The following is an 18287-nucleotide window of genomic DNA, read 5'->3' as shown; positions in this document are numbered from 1 at the left end:
TCCTGGTCCAACTAATGCAGCTCTGAAGACCTGTGTATCTACATGTACACTTCCTGTTGTGAGTAAACGGTTAAACGTTCCCTGCTCTGTTCAACTTCCTGTTGTGAGTAAACGGTTAAACGTTCCCTGCTGTATTGAACTTCCTGTTGTGAGTAACCTGTTAAACTTTTCCTGCTGTGTTGAACTTCCTGTGGCGCTCCTGCAGGAAGTGGCGAGCGTGTCAGCCTGCAGATGGTCTCTGATATTCTTCTATAATTTGAGCTGTCAGCTCGTCGTCCTCCTCCTCCTCTTCTCGGTCGGGTCATTTGTCATGGAGGAAATCACGGCTCAAATCTTCCTCTGCGGTAATATCTCTGTCATTCACCGTCCTCCCCCCTCTCCCCCTCCTCCCCCTCTCATCTCTGGGTGATGCTATCGAGGCAGAGGAGGTGACAGCCTATCAGAGCACCTCCTCTCTGCTCCGTGATAACTCTCCTCCTGCTATAATGTAAGAAGATGATAAGGAATAATAGTGTTTCATGAGAGCAGCTATCGGGCCGCGGTGCAGACATCCATCAGCCGCTGTTTATCAAAGTTTGACCAAAGAAGAAGAAAAATAATAAGAAACAATCAGCAGAGAGATGGAGCAGGCTGTTATGAGATTAAAACTCCTCACATCAACATTTATCAGAAATAAAACTCAGAGAGAGAGAGGGCCGGCCGGCAGAGATCAGCGGTGGGACGGCGAGGAGCTCAGAGAGAGAGAACCCCTTCACCATCGGCACAGAGGGGGAGGGGGGCGGGGTTTATCACAGTTCACTTATTAAACACCACTAGAATCACTGCATACACAGACCGCTACTGTCCAGAGATAAGACTTCAGACGCCCGTACATGGTTCTGGACCAGAACTACAGAAACAACAGCGCTAACTCTGGAGCCTTTAGGGATCCACATTACTACAGGGTACTCTCAGAACCAGCAGACATGAGGCCATGGGGGGTAGGGAAGAACCCAGACCCTATCCCCTGAAATCCTCATCCTTGTATTAACTACAGATGAATGTCTGTGTGAGCTAATGAACTTTATTCAAACGAGCATCCGACCATCCCTCCGTCCATTCATCCGTTCATCCGTTCATCCGTTCAGCCGTTCATCCGTTCATCCGTTCAGCCGTTCATCCGTTCATCCGTTCATCCGTTCAGCCGTTCATCAGTTCATCCGTTCAGCCATTCATCCGTTAATCCTCTCAGCCATTCATCCATTCAGCCGTTCATCCGTTCATCTGTTCAGCCGTTCATCCGTTCAGCCGTTCAGCCGTTCATCTGTTCAGCCGTTCATCCGTTCATCCGTTAATCCTCTCAGCCATTCATCCATTCAGCCGTTCATCCGTTCAGCCGTTCATCAGTTCATCCGTTCAGCCGTTCATCCGTTCATCCGTTCAGCCGTTCATCCGTTCATCAGTTCATCCGTTCATCCGTTCATCCGTTCATCCGTTCAGCCGTTCATCCGTTCAGCCGTTCATCCGTTCAGCCGTTCAGCCGTTCATCTGTTCAGCCGTTCATCCCTTCATCCGTTCATCCATTCATCCCTTCATCCGTTCATCCGTTCAGCCGTTCAGCCGTTCATCCGTTCAGCCGTTCATCCATTCATCCCTTCATCCGTTAATCCGTTCAGCCGTTCATCCCTTCATCCGTTCATCCATTCATCCCTTCATCCGTTCATCCGTTCAGCCGTTCATCCGTTAATCCGTTCAGCCGTTCATCCGTTCATCCCTTCATCCGTTCATCCATTCATCCCTTCATCCGTTCATCCGTTCAGCCGTTCATCCGTTCATCCCTTCATCCGTTCATCCATTCATCCCTTCATCCGTTCATCCATTCATCCCTTCATCCGTTAATCCGTTCAGCCGTTCATCCGTTCATCCCTTCATCCGTTCATCCGTTCATCCCTTCATCCGTTTATCCATTCATCCCTTCATCCGTTCATCCATTCATCCCTTCATCCGTTAATCCGTTCATCCGTTCATCCCTTCATCCGTTCATCCGTTCATCCCTTCATCCGTTCATCCATTCATCCCTTCATCCGTTCATCCATTCATCCCTTCATCCGTTCATCCATTCAGCCATTCAGCCGTTCATCTGTTCATATGAATTTTGTTTTTTTGTTGGTTTTTGGTTTGTCTATTTGTAGAAATCCAAGCTGTCATTGGACGAGAGGTCCAGGGTGCACCATGAATGATGGATGGATTGATGTTGTGGACTAGTGTGGGGTAGTGTGGACTAAAGTGGACTAGTGTGGACTAGAGTGGACTAAAGTGGACTAGTGTGGACTATAGTGGACTAAAGTGGACTAGTGTGGACTTGAGTGGACTAAAGTGGATGAGTGTGGACTAGAGTGGACTAGTGTAGGGTAGTGTGGACTAGTGTGGACTCAAGTGGACTAGTGTGGACTAGAGTGGACTAAAGTGGACTAGTGTGGACTAGAGTGGACTAAAGTGGACTAGTGTGGACTAGAGTGGACTAAAGTGGATGAGTGTGGACTAGAGTGGACTAAAGTGGACTAGTGTGGACTAGAGTGGACTAGTGTGGTCAAGAGTGGACTAGAGTGGACTAGTGTGGACTACAGTGGACTAGAGTGGACTAAAGTGGACTAGAGTGGACTACAGTGGACTAGTGTGGTCAAGAGTGGACTAGTGTGGACTAAGGGTGGACTAGATTGGACGACAGTGGACTAGTGTGGTCAAGAGTGGACTAGAGTGGGGTAGTGTGGACTAGAGTGGACCAGAGTGGACTAAAGTGGACAAGAGTGGACTAAAGTGGACTAGAGTGGACTAAAGTGGACTAGTGTGGTCAAGAGTGGACTAGTGTGGTCAAGAGTGGACTAGTGTGGACTAGAGTGGACAAGAGTGGACTAGTGTGGACTAGAGTGGACTAGAGTGGACTAGAGTGGACTAAAGTGGACTAGAGTGGACTAGAGTGGACTAGAGTGGACTAGAATGGACTAAAGTGGACTAGAGTGGACTAGAGTGGACTAGAGTGGACTAGAATGGACTTGAGTGGACTAGTGTGGTCAAGAGTGGACTCGTGTGGTCAAGAGTGGACTAGTGTGGACTAGATTGGACAAGAGTGGACTAGTGTGGACTAGTGTGGACTAGAGTGGACTAGAGTGGACTAAAGTGGACTAGAGTGGACTAGAGTGGACTAGAGTGGACTAGAATGGACTAAAGTGGACTAGAGTGGACTAGAGTGGACTAGAGTGGACTAGAATGGACTTGAGTGGACTAGTGTGGTCAAGAGTGGACTCGTGTGGTCAAGAGTGGACTAGTGTGGACTAGAGTGGACAAGAGTGGACTAGTGTGGACTAGTGTGGACTAGAGTGGACTAGAGTGGACCAGAATGGACCAGAGTGGACTAGTGTGGACTAGTGTGGACTAGAGTGGACTAGAGTGGACTAGAGTGGACTACAGTGGACTACAGTGGACTACAGTGGACTAGTGTGGACTAGAGTGGACTAGAGTGGACTACAGTGGACTACAGAGGACTACAGTGGACTAGTGTGGACTAGAGTGGACTAGAGTGGACTAGAGTGGACTAGAGTGGACTACAGTGGACTACAGTGGACTAGTGTGGACTAGAGTGGACTAGAGTGGACTAGAGTGGACTACAGTGGACTAGAGTGGACTAGTGTGGACTAGAGTGGACTAGTGTGGACTAGAGTGGACTAGAGTGGACTAGAGTGGACTAGTGTGGACTAGAGTGGACTAGAGTGGACTAGAGTAGACGAGAGAAGACTAGAGTAGACTAGAGAAGACTAGAGTAGACTAGAGAAGACTAGAGTAGACTAGAGAAGACTAGAGTAGACTAGAGAAGACTAGAGTAGACTAGAGAAGACTAGAGTAGACTAGAGAAGACATGAGAAGATGAGAGAAGACTAGAGTAGACTAGAGAAGACTAGAGTAGACTAGAGAAGACTAGAGTAGACTAGAGAAGACTAGAGTAGACGAGAGAAGACTAGAGTAGACTAGAGTAGACGAGAGTAAACTAGAGTGGACTAGAGTGGACTAGTGTGGACTAGAGTGGACTAGAGTGGACTAGAGTGGACTACAGTGGACTAGAGTGGACTAGTGTGGACTAGAGTGGACTAGTGTGGACTAGAGTGGACTAGAGTGGACTAGAGTGGACTAGTGTGGACTAGAGTGGACTAGAGTGGACTAGAGTGGACTAGAGTGGACTAGTGTGGACTAGAGTGGACTAGAGTGGACTAGAGTGGACTAGAGTGGACTAGTGTGGACTAGAGTGGACTAGAGTGGACTAGTGTGGTCAAGAGTGGACTAGAGTGGGGTAGTGTGGACTAGAGTGGACCAGAGTGGACTAAAGTGGACAAGAGTGGACTAAAGTGGACTAGAGTGGACTAAAGTGGACTAGTGTGGTCAAGAGTGGACTAGTGTGGTCAAGAGTGGACTAGTGTGGACTAGAGTGGACAAGAGTGGACTAGTGTGGACTAGAGTGGACTAGAGTGGACTAGAGTGGACTAAAGTGGACTAGAGTGGACTAGAGTGGACTAGAGTGGACTAGAATGGACTAAAGTGGACTAGAGTGGACTAGAGTGGACTAGAGTGGACTAGAATGGACTTGAGTGGACTAGTGTGGTCAAGAGTGGACTCGTGTGGTCAAGAGTGGACTAGTGTGGACTAGATTGGACAAGAGTGGACTAGTGTGGACTAGTGTGGACTAGAGTGGACTAGAGTGGACTAAAGTGGACTAGAGTGGACTAGAGTGGACTAGAGTGGACTAGAATGGACTAAAGTGGACTAGAGTGGACTAGAGTGGACTAGAGTGGACTAGAATGGACTTGAGTGGACTAGTGTGGTCAAGAGTGGACTCGTGTGGTCAAGAGTGGACTAGTGTGGACTAGAGTGGACAAGAGTGGACTAGTGTGGACTAGTGTGGACTAGAGTGGACTAGAGTGGACCAGAATGGACCAGAGTGGACTAGTGTGGACTAGTGTGGACTAGAGTGGACTAGAGTGGACTAGAGTGGACTACAGTGGACTACAGTGGACTACAGTGGACTAGTGTGGACTAGAGTGGACTAGAGTGGACTACAGTGGACTACAGTGGACTAGAGTGGACTAGTGTGGACTAGAGTGGACTAGAGTGGACTAGAGTGGACTAGAGTGGACTACAGTGGACTACAGTGGACTAGTGTGGACTAGAGTGGACTAGAGTGGACTAGAGTGGACTACAGTGGACTAGAGTGGACTAGTGTGGACTAGAGTGGACTAGTGTGGACTAGAGTGGACTAGAGTGGACTAGAGTGGACTAGTGTGGACTAGAGTGGACTAGAGTGGACTAGTGTGGACTAGAGTGGACTAGAGTGGACTAGAGTGGACTAGAGTGGACTAGTGTGGACTAGAGTGGACTAGTGTGGACTAGAGTGGACTAGAGTGGACTAGAGTGGACTAGAGTGGACTACAGTGGACTACAGTGGACTAGTGTGGACTAGAGTGGACTAGAGTGGACTAGAGTGGACTACAGTGGACTAGAGTGGACTAGTGTGGACTAGAGTGGACTAGTGTGGACTAGAGTGGACTAGAGTGGACTAGTGTGGACTAGAGTGGACTAGAGTGGACTAGTGTGGACTAGAGTGGACTAGAGTGGACTAGAGTGGACTACAGTGGACTAGAGTGGACTAGTGTGGACTAGAGTGGACTAGTGTGGACTAGAGTGGACTAGAGTGGACTAGAGTGGACTAGTGTGGACTAGAGTGGACTAGAGTGGACTAGAGTGGACTAGTGTGGACTAGAGTGGACTAGAGTGGACTAGAGTGGACTAGTGTGGACTAGAGTGGACTAGAGTGGACTAGAGTGGACTAGTGTGGACTAGAGTGGACTAGAGTGGACTAGTGTGGACTAGAGTGGACTAGTGTGGACTAGAGTGGACTAGAGTGGACTAGAGTGGACTAGTGTGGACTAGAGTGGACTAGAGTGGACTAGAGTGGACTAGAGTGGACTAGTGTGGACTAGAGTGGACTAGAGTGGACTAGAGTGGACTAGTGTGGACTAGAGTGGACTAGAGTGGACTAGAGTGGACTAGAGTGGACTAGTGTGGACTAGAGTGGACTAGAGTGGACTAGTGTGGACTAGAGTGGACTAGAGTGGACTATTGCAGGACTCTGTTGGTTTTCTTAGAGGAAAAAGGTCAAAACCACCTATTAATTTTCTCATTAATTGAAGCAGGATTAACAGCTAGTCAACCCCCCCCCCCCAACACACACACACACCCACACACACACACCCACAGTCAGTCAGCATGGATCTGAGAGTGTTTGGGGTTAATGGAGTTGATGTTCACTTTTAATTACTTTCTATTCAGAGGAAATCCATCTGATCAGTTCCAGACCATGGCAGAATGTTGGTGCAGCTGGGGATGTTGGGCCCTGTTCCTTCTATTTTGACAGTTAGTTGGCCATAGTTTAGACAGTCAGAGACATCAACATGGAGGAAAGATTGTTGGTGCATCTATGTTCTGATAAAAACAGAGTGATGAAGTATGCTGATGTTTTCAGAACGTTATGAAGGATCAGTGATGTAAAACTAGGACTACAGGCCAGAGTGTTGTAGCTGTCAGTCAGGAGGCCGAGGACCGACACCCTGACTCTGTGTCTGTTGCTAGGTTGAAATAAGGTCAGTCTGGGACGGTGTTTTCAGTATGGTGGCGGCCAGAACACTCTAGCAGACTAAAGAACAGCTTCTGGGCTTTATTTTAAACACTCCAAGTTTAAAATAAAGCAGCCACAGAACAGAATGGAAGTCTATGAGAAGGATTTAACAGCAATACCACACACAGCCACTGGTCTGTGTGGGGGCGCTGTTTCCAGGTGTGAATCAACCATCAGTGGAGGTACCATGAGGAAGAATAAAGACAGAGTAAATAGCAAGAGGTCATGTTTCAGTCCTCATATGTTTCTCTGATGCCTCCTCATAAATCCACACTCAGAGTGTTTGGGCTGATATTAGAAAGGCAGGATGATAATCGCTCACTTGTCACACTGACAACAGACATGGATCATATTTAGAGCCATGAAACTCCATTACACGCTCGCTCTCACACACATTAAATCCAGTTATGTTTATTAATAATTCCAGTCTGACGGGCCAGGCACACACACACACATGCTCTGTCCCACTCTCCAATCTCTCCATCATTTTTATTTGACTTGATTTACTTGGTTTGTTTTTTATTCTCTCTCTTTTTCCTCCATATCTCTCTATCCAGTCTTGTTGCCATCCTTTCGTTTCTTCCATTTTTCTTTCATTCCTTTTTTCTTTCTTGATCCTTCTAAAATACTGGTTAACCCATTTATTCATTTATCCATTTATTTATCCATGAGAAATATCAGAACATGCCAACTGTAATTATCAGTCTAAAGCTGCTAAGACAAAAGTGTATATGACCAGTAATAATCAGTCTATATCAGCTGTAAATATCAGTCTGTATCAGCTGTAAATATCAGTCTATATCAGCTGTAAATATCAGTCTATATCAACTGTAAATATCATTCTATATCAGCTGTAATTATCAGTCTATATCAGCTGTAAATATCAGTCTGTATCAGCTGTAAATATCAGTCTATATCAGCTGTAAATATCAGTCTATATCAACTGTAAATATCATTCTATATCAGCTGTAATTATCAGTCTATATCAGCTGCAAATATCAGTCTATATCAGCTGTAAATATCAGTCTGTATCAGCTGTAAATATCAGTCTATATCAACTGTAAATATCATTCTATATCAGCTGTAATTATCAGTCTATATCAGCTGCAAATATCAGTCTATATCAGCTGTAAATATCAGTCTATATCAACTGTAAATATCAGTCTATATCAGCTGTAAATATCAGTCTATATCAGCTGTAAATATCAGTCTGTATCAACTGTAAATATCAGTCTATATCAGCTGTAAATATCAGTCTATATCAGCTGTAAATATCAGCCTATATCAGCTGTAAATATTAGTCTATGTCAACTGTAAATATCAGACTATATCAGCTGTAAATATCAGCCTATATCAGCTGTAAATATCAGTCTATATCATCAGGTAAATATCAGTTTATATCAACTGTAAATATCATTCTATATCAGCTGTAAATATTAGTCTATGTCAGCTGTAAATATCAGTCTATATCAACTATAAATATCATTCTATATCAGCTGTAAATATCATTCTATATCAGCTGTAAATATCAGTCTATATCAACTGTAAATATCATTCTATATCAGCTGTAAATATCATTCTATATCAGCTGTAAATATCAGTCTATATCAGCTGTAAATATCAGTCTATATCATCAGGTAAATATCAGTTTATATCAACTGTAAATATCATTCTATATCAGCTGTAAATATTAGTCTATGTCAGCTGTAAATATCAGTCTATATCAGCTGTAAATATCAGTCTATATCAACTATAAATATCATTCTATATCAGCTGTAAATATCAGTCTATATCAACTGTAAATATCATTCTATATCAGCTGTAAATATCATTCTATATCAGCTGTAAATATCAGTCTATATCAGCTGTAAATATCATTCTATATCAGCTGTAAATATCAGTCTATATCATCAGGTAAATATTAGTTTATATCAACTGTAAATATCATTCTATATCAGCTGTAAATATCAGTCTATATCAACTGTAAATATCAGTCTATATCAGCTGTTAATATCATTCTATATCAACTGTAAATATCAGTCTCTATCAGCTGTAAATATCAGTCTATATCAGCTGTTAATATCATTCTATATCAACTGTAAATATCAGTCTATATCAGCTGTTAATATCATTCTATATCAACTGTAAATATCAGTCTCTATCAGCTGTAAATATCATTCTATATCAGCTGTAAATATTAGTCTATGTCAGCTGTAAATATCAGTCTATATCAGCTGTAAATATCAGTCTATATCAACTGTAAATATCAGTCTATATCAGCTGTTAATATCATTCTATATCAACTGTAAATATCAGTCTCTATCAGCTGTAAATATCAGTCTATATCAGCTGTTAATATCATTCTATATCAACTGTAAATATCAGTCTATATCAGCTGTTAATATCATTCTATATCAACTGTAAATATCAGTCTCTATCAGCTGTAAATATCATTCTATATTAGCTGTAAATATTAGTCTATGTCAGCTGTAAATATCATTCTATATCAGCTGTAAATATCAGTCTATATCAACTGTAAATATCATTCTATATCAGCTGTAAATATCATTCTATATCAGCTGTAAATATCTGTCTATATCAGCTGTAAATATCATTCTATATCAGCTGTAAATATCATTCTATATCAGCTGTAAATATCAGTCTATATCAGCTGTAAATATCAGTCTATATCATCAGGTAAATATCAGTTTATATCAACTGTAAATATCATTCTATATCAGCTGTAAATATTAGTCTATGTCAGCTGTAAATATCAGTCTATATCAGCTGAAAATATCAGTCTATATCAACTATAAATATCATTCTATATCAGCTGTAAATATCATTCTATATCAGCTGTAAATATCAGCCTATATCAACTGTAAATATCATTCTATATCAGCTGTAAATATCATTCTATATCAGCTGTAAATATCAGCCTATATCAACTGTAAATATCATTCTATATCAGCTGTAAATATCAGTCTATATCAACTGTAAATATCATTCTATATCAGCTGTAAATATCAGTCTATATGAGCTGTAAATATCATTCTATATCAGCTGTAAATATCATTCTATATCAGCTGTAAATATCAGCCTATATCAACTGTAAATATCATTCTATATCAGCTGTAAATATCAGTCTATATCAACTGTAAATATCATTCTATATCAGCTGTAAATATCATTCTATATCAGCTGTAAATATCAGCCTATATCAACTGTAAATATCATTCTATATCAGCTGTAAATATCAGTCTATATCAACTGTAAATATCATTCTATATCAGCTGTAAATATCATTCTATATCAGCTGTAAATATCAGCCTATATCAACTGTAAATATCATTCTATATCAGCTGTAAATATCATTCTATATCAGCTGTAAATACCAGTCTATATCATCAGGTAAATATTAGTTTATATCAACTGTAAATATCATTCTATATCAGCTGTAAATATCAGTCTATATCAACTGTAAATATCAGTCTATATCAGCTGTTAATATCATTCTATATCAACTGTAAATATCAGTCTCTATCAGCTGTAAATATCAGTCTATATCAGCTGTTAATATCATTCTATATCAACTGTAAATATCAGTCTATATCAGCTGTTAATATCAGTCTATATCAGCTGTAAATATCAGTCTGTATCAGCTGTAAATATCAGTCTGTATCAGCTGTAAATATCAGTCTATATCAACTGTTAATATCAGTCTATATCAGCTGTTAATATCAGTCTATATCAGCTGTTAATATCATTCTATATCAACTGTAAATATCAGTCTCTATCAGCTGTAAATATCAGTCTATATCAGCTGTTAATATCATTCTATATCAACTGTAAATATCAGTCTATATCAGCTGTTAATATCAGTCTATATCAGCTGTAAATATCAGTCTGTATCAGCTGTAAATATCAGTCTGTATCAGCTGTAAATATCAGTCTATATCAGCTGTTAATATCAGTCTATATCAGCTGTAAATATCAGTCTGTATCAGCTGTAAATATCAGTCTGTATCAGCTGTAAATATCAGTCTATATCAACTGTTAATATCAGTCTATATCAGCTGTTAATATCAGTCTATATCAGCTGTTAATATCATTCTATATCAACTGTAAATATCAGTCTATATCAGCTGTTAATATCAGTCTGTATCAGCTGTAAATATCAGTCTATATCAGCTGTAAATATCAGTCTATATCAGCTGTAAATATCAGCCTATATCAGCTGTAAATATCAGACTATATCAGCTGTAAATATCAGTCTATATCAGCTGTAAATATCAGTCTATATCAGCTGTAAATATCAGTCTATATCAGCTGTAAATATCAGTCTATATCAACTGTAAATATCAGTCTATATCAGCTGTAAATATCAGTCTATATCAGCTGTAAATATCAGTCTATATCAGCTGTAAATATCAGACTATATCAGCTGTAAATATCAGTCTATATCAGCTGTAAATATCAGTCTGTATCAACTGTAAATATCAGCCTATATCAGCTGTAAATATCAGCCTATATCAGCTGTAAATATTAGTCTATGTCAACTGTAAATATCTGACTATATCAGCTGTTAATATCATTCTATATCAACTGTAAATATCATTCTATATCAGCTGTAAATATCATTCTATATCAACTGTAAATATCAGTCTATATCAACTGTAAATATCAGTCTATATCAACTGTAAATATCATTCTACATCAGCTGTAAATATTAGTCTGTGTCAGCTGTAAAGATCAGTCTATATCAGCTGTAAATATCAGTCTATATCAACTATAAATATCATTCTATATCAGCTGTAAATATCATTCTATATCAGCTGTAAATATCAGTCTATATCAACTGTAAATATCATTCTATATCAGCTGTAAATATCATTCTATATCAGCTGTAAATATCAGTCTATATCATCAGGTAAATATCAGTTTATATCAACTGTAAATATCAGTCTATATCAGCTGTAAATATTAGTCTATGTCAGCTGTAAATATCAGTCTATATCAGCTGTAAATATCAGTCTATATCAACTATAAATATCATTCTATATCAGCTGTAAATATCATTTTATATCAGCTGTAAATATCAGTCTATATCAACTGTAAATATCATTCTATATCAGCTGTAAATATCATTCTATATCAGCTGTAAATATCAGCCTATATCAACTGTAAATATCATTCTATATCAGCTGTAAATATCATTCTATATCAGCTGTAAATATCAGTCTATATCATCAGGTAAATATCAGTTTATTTCAACTGTAAATATCATTCTATATCAGCTGTAAATATCAGTCTTTATCAACTGTAAATATCAGTCTATATCAGCTGTTAATATCATTCTATATCAACTGTAAATATCAGTCTATATCAACCGTAAATATCAGTCTATATCAGCTGTTAATATCATTCTATATCAACTGTAAATATCAGTCTATATCAACTGTAAATATCAGTCTATATCAGCTGTTAATATCATTCTATATCAACTGTAAATATCAGTCTATATCAGCTGTTAATATCAGTCTCTATCAGCTGTAAATATCAGTCTGTATCAGCTGTAAATATTAGTCTATATCAACTGTAAATATCAGTCTATATCAGCTGTTAATATCATTCTAAATCAGCTGTAAATATCAGTCTGTATCAGCTGTAAATATCAGTCTATATCAGCTGTAAATATCATTCTATATCAGCTGTAAATATCAGTCTATATCAGCTGTAAATATCAGTCTATATCAGCTGTAAATATCAGTCTATATCAGCTGTAAATATCAGTCTATATCAGCTGTAAATATCAGTCTATATCAGCTGTAAATATCAGTCTATATCAGCTGTAAATATCAGTTTATATCAGCTGTAAATATCAGTCTATATCAGCTGTAAATATCAGTCTATATCAGCTGTAAATATCAGTCTATATCAGCTGTAAATATCAGTCTATATCAGCTGTAAATATCAGTCTATATCAGCTGTAAATATCAGTCTATATCAGCTGTAAATATCAGTCTATATCAGCTGTAAATATCAGTCTATATCAGCTGTAAATATCAGTCTATATCAGCTGTAAATATCAGTCTATATCAGCTGTAAATATCAGTCTATATCAGCTGTAAATATCAGACTATATCAGCTGTAAATATCAGTCTATATCAGCTGTAAATATCAGTCTATATCAGCTGTAAATATCAGTCTATATCAGCTGTAAATATCAGTCTATATCAGCTGTAAATATCAGTCTATATCAGCTGTAAATATCAGTCTATATCAGCTGTAAATATCAGTCTATATCAGCTGTAAATGTCAGTCTATATCAGCTGTAAATATCTGTCTATATCAGCTGTAAATATCAGTCTATATGAGCTGTAAATATCAGACTATATCAGCTGTAAATGTCAGTCTATATCAGCTGTAAATATCAGTCTATATCAGCTGTAAATATCAGTCTATATCAGCTGTAAATATCAGTCTATATCAGCTGTAAATGTCAGTCTATATCAGCTGTAAATATCTGTCTATATCAGCTGTAAATATCAGTCTATATCAGCTGTAAATATCAGTCTATATCAGCTGTAAATATCAGTCTATATCAGCTGTAAATATCTGTCTATATCAGCTGTAAATATCAGTCTATATCAGCTGTAAATGTCAGTCTATATCAGCTGTAAATATCTGTCCATATCAGCTGTAAATATCTGTCTATATCAGCTGTAAATATCTGTCTATATCAGCTGTAAATATCTGTCTATATCAGCTGTAAATATCTGTCTATATCAGCTGTAAATATCAGTCTATATCAGCTGTAAATGTCAGTCTATATCAGCTGTAAATATCAGTCTATATCAGCTGTAAATATCAGACTATATCAGCTGTAAATATCAGACTATATCAGCTGTAAATATCAGACTATATCAGCTGTAAATATCATTCTATATCAGCTGTAAATATTAGTCTATATCAGTTGTAAGTCAGCATATATACATGCACACACACACACACACACACCCCCACACACACACACACACACACACACACACCCATACATTTATGTGTGTGTGTGTATATACAGTATATAAGTATGAGGTTAGATCATAATTAGAAATAGTAGTAGTAGTAATTAATAAGTTAGTATAATTTTAGATTCTAAACAGCCTGAATCTGTAAATATTTTACATCTTAATTTTCATTTTTCATTTTGTCACTTTTTGCTGTTGTCCATCATGTTTTTTTTTTTCTGTGTTAATAAATTTTTTCTTTATTTCTTTCCTTTTTTATTTTCTTGGTCATAAATCTGTTTTTTCTTTCTTTCCATCTTTCTTGATCAGATTCCTCTTTTATTTTTTGTCCTTTTTTTAGTTCACTTGTTTCTTTTTCTGCCCTCTCCTATTTTACATGTCTCACGTCTCTTCTTCATGCCTCCCTCCTCTCTGGCTCTCGCCGTGCGTCTTGACTGAAGCGTGTTTGTGGGTCAGAGTGTTGCTGTGTGATTGATAGAGCGGCTCCATCATGACTGGATCTATAATTCATCCATCGACATGATGACAGATATTTTATTCATCACACTCTCAATAATTCACCTGTTTGTGTGTAAAAACAAAAAGAAACTGATGGAACGTTATCTGGATGTCACTACATCCTGTCAGCCTCTCTCTCGCTCTCTCCCTCTCTCGCTCATATTCACACAGACGGCGGTGGCAGTGGCGGTAAACAGTGTTTGACCTCGTTAAGCCTCGTTAGCAATCGGGCGTGTTGGCAGTAATTAGTTTGTTTTGTGTCTTTGTTTGTCTTGTTTTAGTTTAATCAACAAACATAGACCCCCCCCCCACATCCCCCCCAACCCCGTGGGACCCTCTGCCCCCTGTTTACAGCCGGCGGCCGTCACGGCGACACGGGCTCAGTGGACTGATTGGCTGATTGATAAGCAAGCTAATCTGTGAGGAGTTAAAGAGTGTCAGAGCGACACAAACAGAAGTTAAAATGTTCAGACAGGAAGAGGATTTAACACGAAACCATGACGGCAGCAACAACAACAACAACAATACAGCAACAACAACAACAACAACAATACAGGGACAACGACACGGACGCAACAACAACAACAACAACAATACAGGGACAACGACACGGCCGCAACAACGACAACAACAACAATACAGGGACAACGACACGGCCGCAACAACAACAACAACAACAACAATACAGCAACAACAACAACAACAACAATACAGGGACAACGACACGGCAGCAACAACAACAACAACAACAACAATACAGGGACAACGACACGGCCGCAACAACAACAACAACAACAATACAGGGACAACAACACGGCCACAACAACAACAACAACAACAATACAGGGACAACGACACGGACGCAACAACAACAACAATACAGGGACAACGACACGGCCGCAACAACAACAACAGCAACAATACAGGGACAACAACACGGACGCAACAACAACAACAACAACAATACAGGGACAACGACACGGACGCAACAACAACAACAACAACAATACAGGGACAACGACACGGCAGCAACAACAACAACAGCAATACAGCAACAACGACACGGCCGCAACAACAACAACAACAATACAGGGACAACGACACGGACGCAACAACAACAACAACAACAATACAGGGACAACGACACGGCAGCAACAACAACAACAATACAGGGACAACGACACGGACGCAACAACAACAACAACAACAATACAGGGACAACGACACGGACGCAACAACAACAACAATACAGGGACAACGACACGGCCGCAACAACAACAACAGCAACAATACAGGGACAACAACACGGACGCAACAACAACAACAACAACAATACAGGGACAACGACACGGACGCAACAACAACAACAACAACAATACAGGGACAACGACACGGCAGCAACAACAACAACAACAATACAGCAACAACGACACGGCCGCAACAACAACAACAATACAGGGACAACGACACGGACGCAACAACAACAACAACAACAATACAGGGACAACGACACGGCAGCAACAACAACAACAACAATACAGCAACAACGACACGGCCGCAACAACAACAACAACAACAATACAGGGACAAAAACACGGCCGCAACAACGACAACAACAACAATACAGGGACAACGACACGGCCGCAACAACAACAACAACAACAATACAGGGACAACGACACGGCCGCAACAACAACAACAACAATACAGGGACAACGACACGGCCGCAACAACAACAACAACAATACAGGGACAACAACACGGCCGCAACAACAACAACAACAACAATACAGGGACAAAGACACGGCCACAACAACAACAACAACAATACAGGGACAAAGACACGGCCGCAACAACAACAACAACAACAATACAGGGACAACGACACGGCCGCAACAACAACAACAATAAAGGGACAACGACACGGCCGCAACAACAACAACAACAACAACAATACAGGGACAACGACACGGCAGCAACAACAACAACAACAATACAGGGACAACGACACGGACGCAACAATGACAACAACAACAATACAGGGACAACGACGCGGCCGCAACAACAACAACAACAACAATACAGCAACAAGTACATCAGAAACAACAACAACAACAACAATACAGGGACAAAAACACGGCCGCAACAACGACAACAACAACAATACAGGGACAAAAACACGGCCGCAACAACAACAACAACAACAATACAGGGACAACGACACGGCAGCAACAACAACAACAACAATACAGCAACAACGACACGGCCGCAACAACAACAACAATACAGGGACAACGACACGGACGCAACAACAACAACAACAACAATACAGGGACAACGACACGGCAGCAACAACAACAACAACAATACAGCAACAACGACACGGCCGCAACAACAACAACAACAACAATACAGGGACAAAAACACGGCCGCAACAACGACAACAACAACAATACAGGGACAACGACACGGCCGCAACAACAACAACAACAACAATACAGGGACAACGACACGGCCGCAACAACAACAACAACAATACAGGGACAACGACACGGCCGCAACAACAACAACAACAATACAGGGACAACAACACGGCCGCAACAACAACAACAACAATACAGGGACAAAGACACGGCCACAACAACAACAACAACAATACAGGGACAAAGACACGGCCGCAACAACAACAACAACAACAATACAGGGACAACGACACGGCCGCAACAACAACAACAATAAAGGGACAACGACACGGCCGCAACAACAACAACAACAACAACAACAATACAGGGACAACGACACGGCAGCAACAACAACAACAACAACAATACAGGGACAACGACACGGACGCAACAATGACAACAACAACAATACAGGGACAACGACGCGGCCGCAACAACAACAACAACAACAATACAGCAACAAGTACATCAGAAACAACAACAACAACAACAATACAGGGACAAAAACACGGCCGCAACAACGACAACAACAACAATACAGGGACAAAAACACGGCCGCAACAACAACAACAACAACAATACAGGGACAACGACACGGCAGCAACAACAACAACAACAATACAGCAACAACGACACGGCCGCAACAACAACAACAATACAGGGACAACGACACGGACGCAACAACAACAACAACAACAATACAGGGACAACGACACGGCAGCAACAACAACAACAACAATACAGCAACAACGACACGGCCGCAACAACAACAACAACAACAATACAGGGACAAAAACACGGCCGCAACAACGACAACAACAACAATACAGGGACAACGACACGGCCGCAACAACAACAACAACAACAATACAGGGACAACGACACGGCCGCAACAACAACAACAACAATACAGGGACAACGACACGGCCGCAACAACAACAACAATACAGGGACAACAACACGGCCGCAACAACAACAACAACAACAACAACAATACAGGGACAACGACACGGCCGCAACAATGACAACAACAACAATACAGGGGCAACGACACGGCCGCAACAACAACAACAACAATACAGGGACAACGACACGGCCGCAACAACAACAACAACAACAATACAGGGACAAAGACATGGCCACAACAAAAACAACAACAACAACAATACAGGGACAAAGACACGGCCGCAACAACAACAACAACAACAATAAAGGGACAACGACACGGCCGCAACAACAACAACAACAATACAGGGACAATGACACGGCCACAACAACAACAACAACAACAATACAGGGACAAAGACACGGCCGCAACAACAACAACAACAATAAAGGGACAACGACACGGCCGCAACAACAACAACAACAATACAGGGACAAAGACACGGCAGCAACAACAACAACAACAACAACAATACAGGGACAATGACACGGCAGCAACAACAACAACAACAATACAGGGACAATGACACGGCCGCAACAACAACAACAACAATACAGGGACAAAGACACGGCAGCAACAACAACAACAACAACAACAATACAGGGACAATGACACAGCAGGAACAACGATACAGCAACAACGACAACAAC

General features: G+C 40.5%; 1 protein-coding gene across 1 annotated transcript; it reads left to right on the top strand.

Moving 5' to 3' along the window:
- The first annotated feature begins 872 nt into the window (after window positions 1–872).
- On the top strand, window positions 873–17903 carry LOC121528049 (GATA zinc finger domain-containing protein 14-like). The gene is made up of 2 exons (XM_041815155.1): window positions 873–944; window positions 14961–17903. Exons 1-2 carry the CDS (start codon window positions 873–875, stop codon window positions 17901–17903), a joined length of 3015 nt encoding a protein of 1004 aa, XP_041671089.1.
- Window positions 17904–18287: the final 384 nt, after the last annotated feature.

Source organism: Cheilinus undulatus, linkage group 20 (genome assembly GCF_018320785.1).
Source record: "Cheilinus undulatus linkage group 20, ASM1832078v1, whole genome shotgun sequence".
NCBI classification, from domain to species: Eukaryota; Metazoa; Chordata; class Actinopteri; order Labriformes; family Labridae; genus Cheilinus; species Cheilinus undulatus.
Note: the sequence above shows the minus strand (reverse complement) of the source record. Positions and strands in the feature narration are given on the sequence as shown.

What these genes read in the sequence shown, in the direction of transcription:
- LOC121528049 (XM_041815155.1), top strand. Translation starts at nt 873, where the DNA reads ATGGTTCTGGACCAGAACTACAGAAACAACAGCGCTAACTCTGGAGCC. An exon ending in GGGATCCACATTACTACAGG is followed by an intron (nt 945 to 14,960) that starts GTACTCTCAGAA and finishes ACGACACGGCAG; the next exon opens with CAACAACAACAACAACAACA.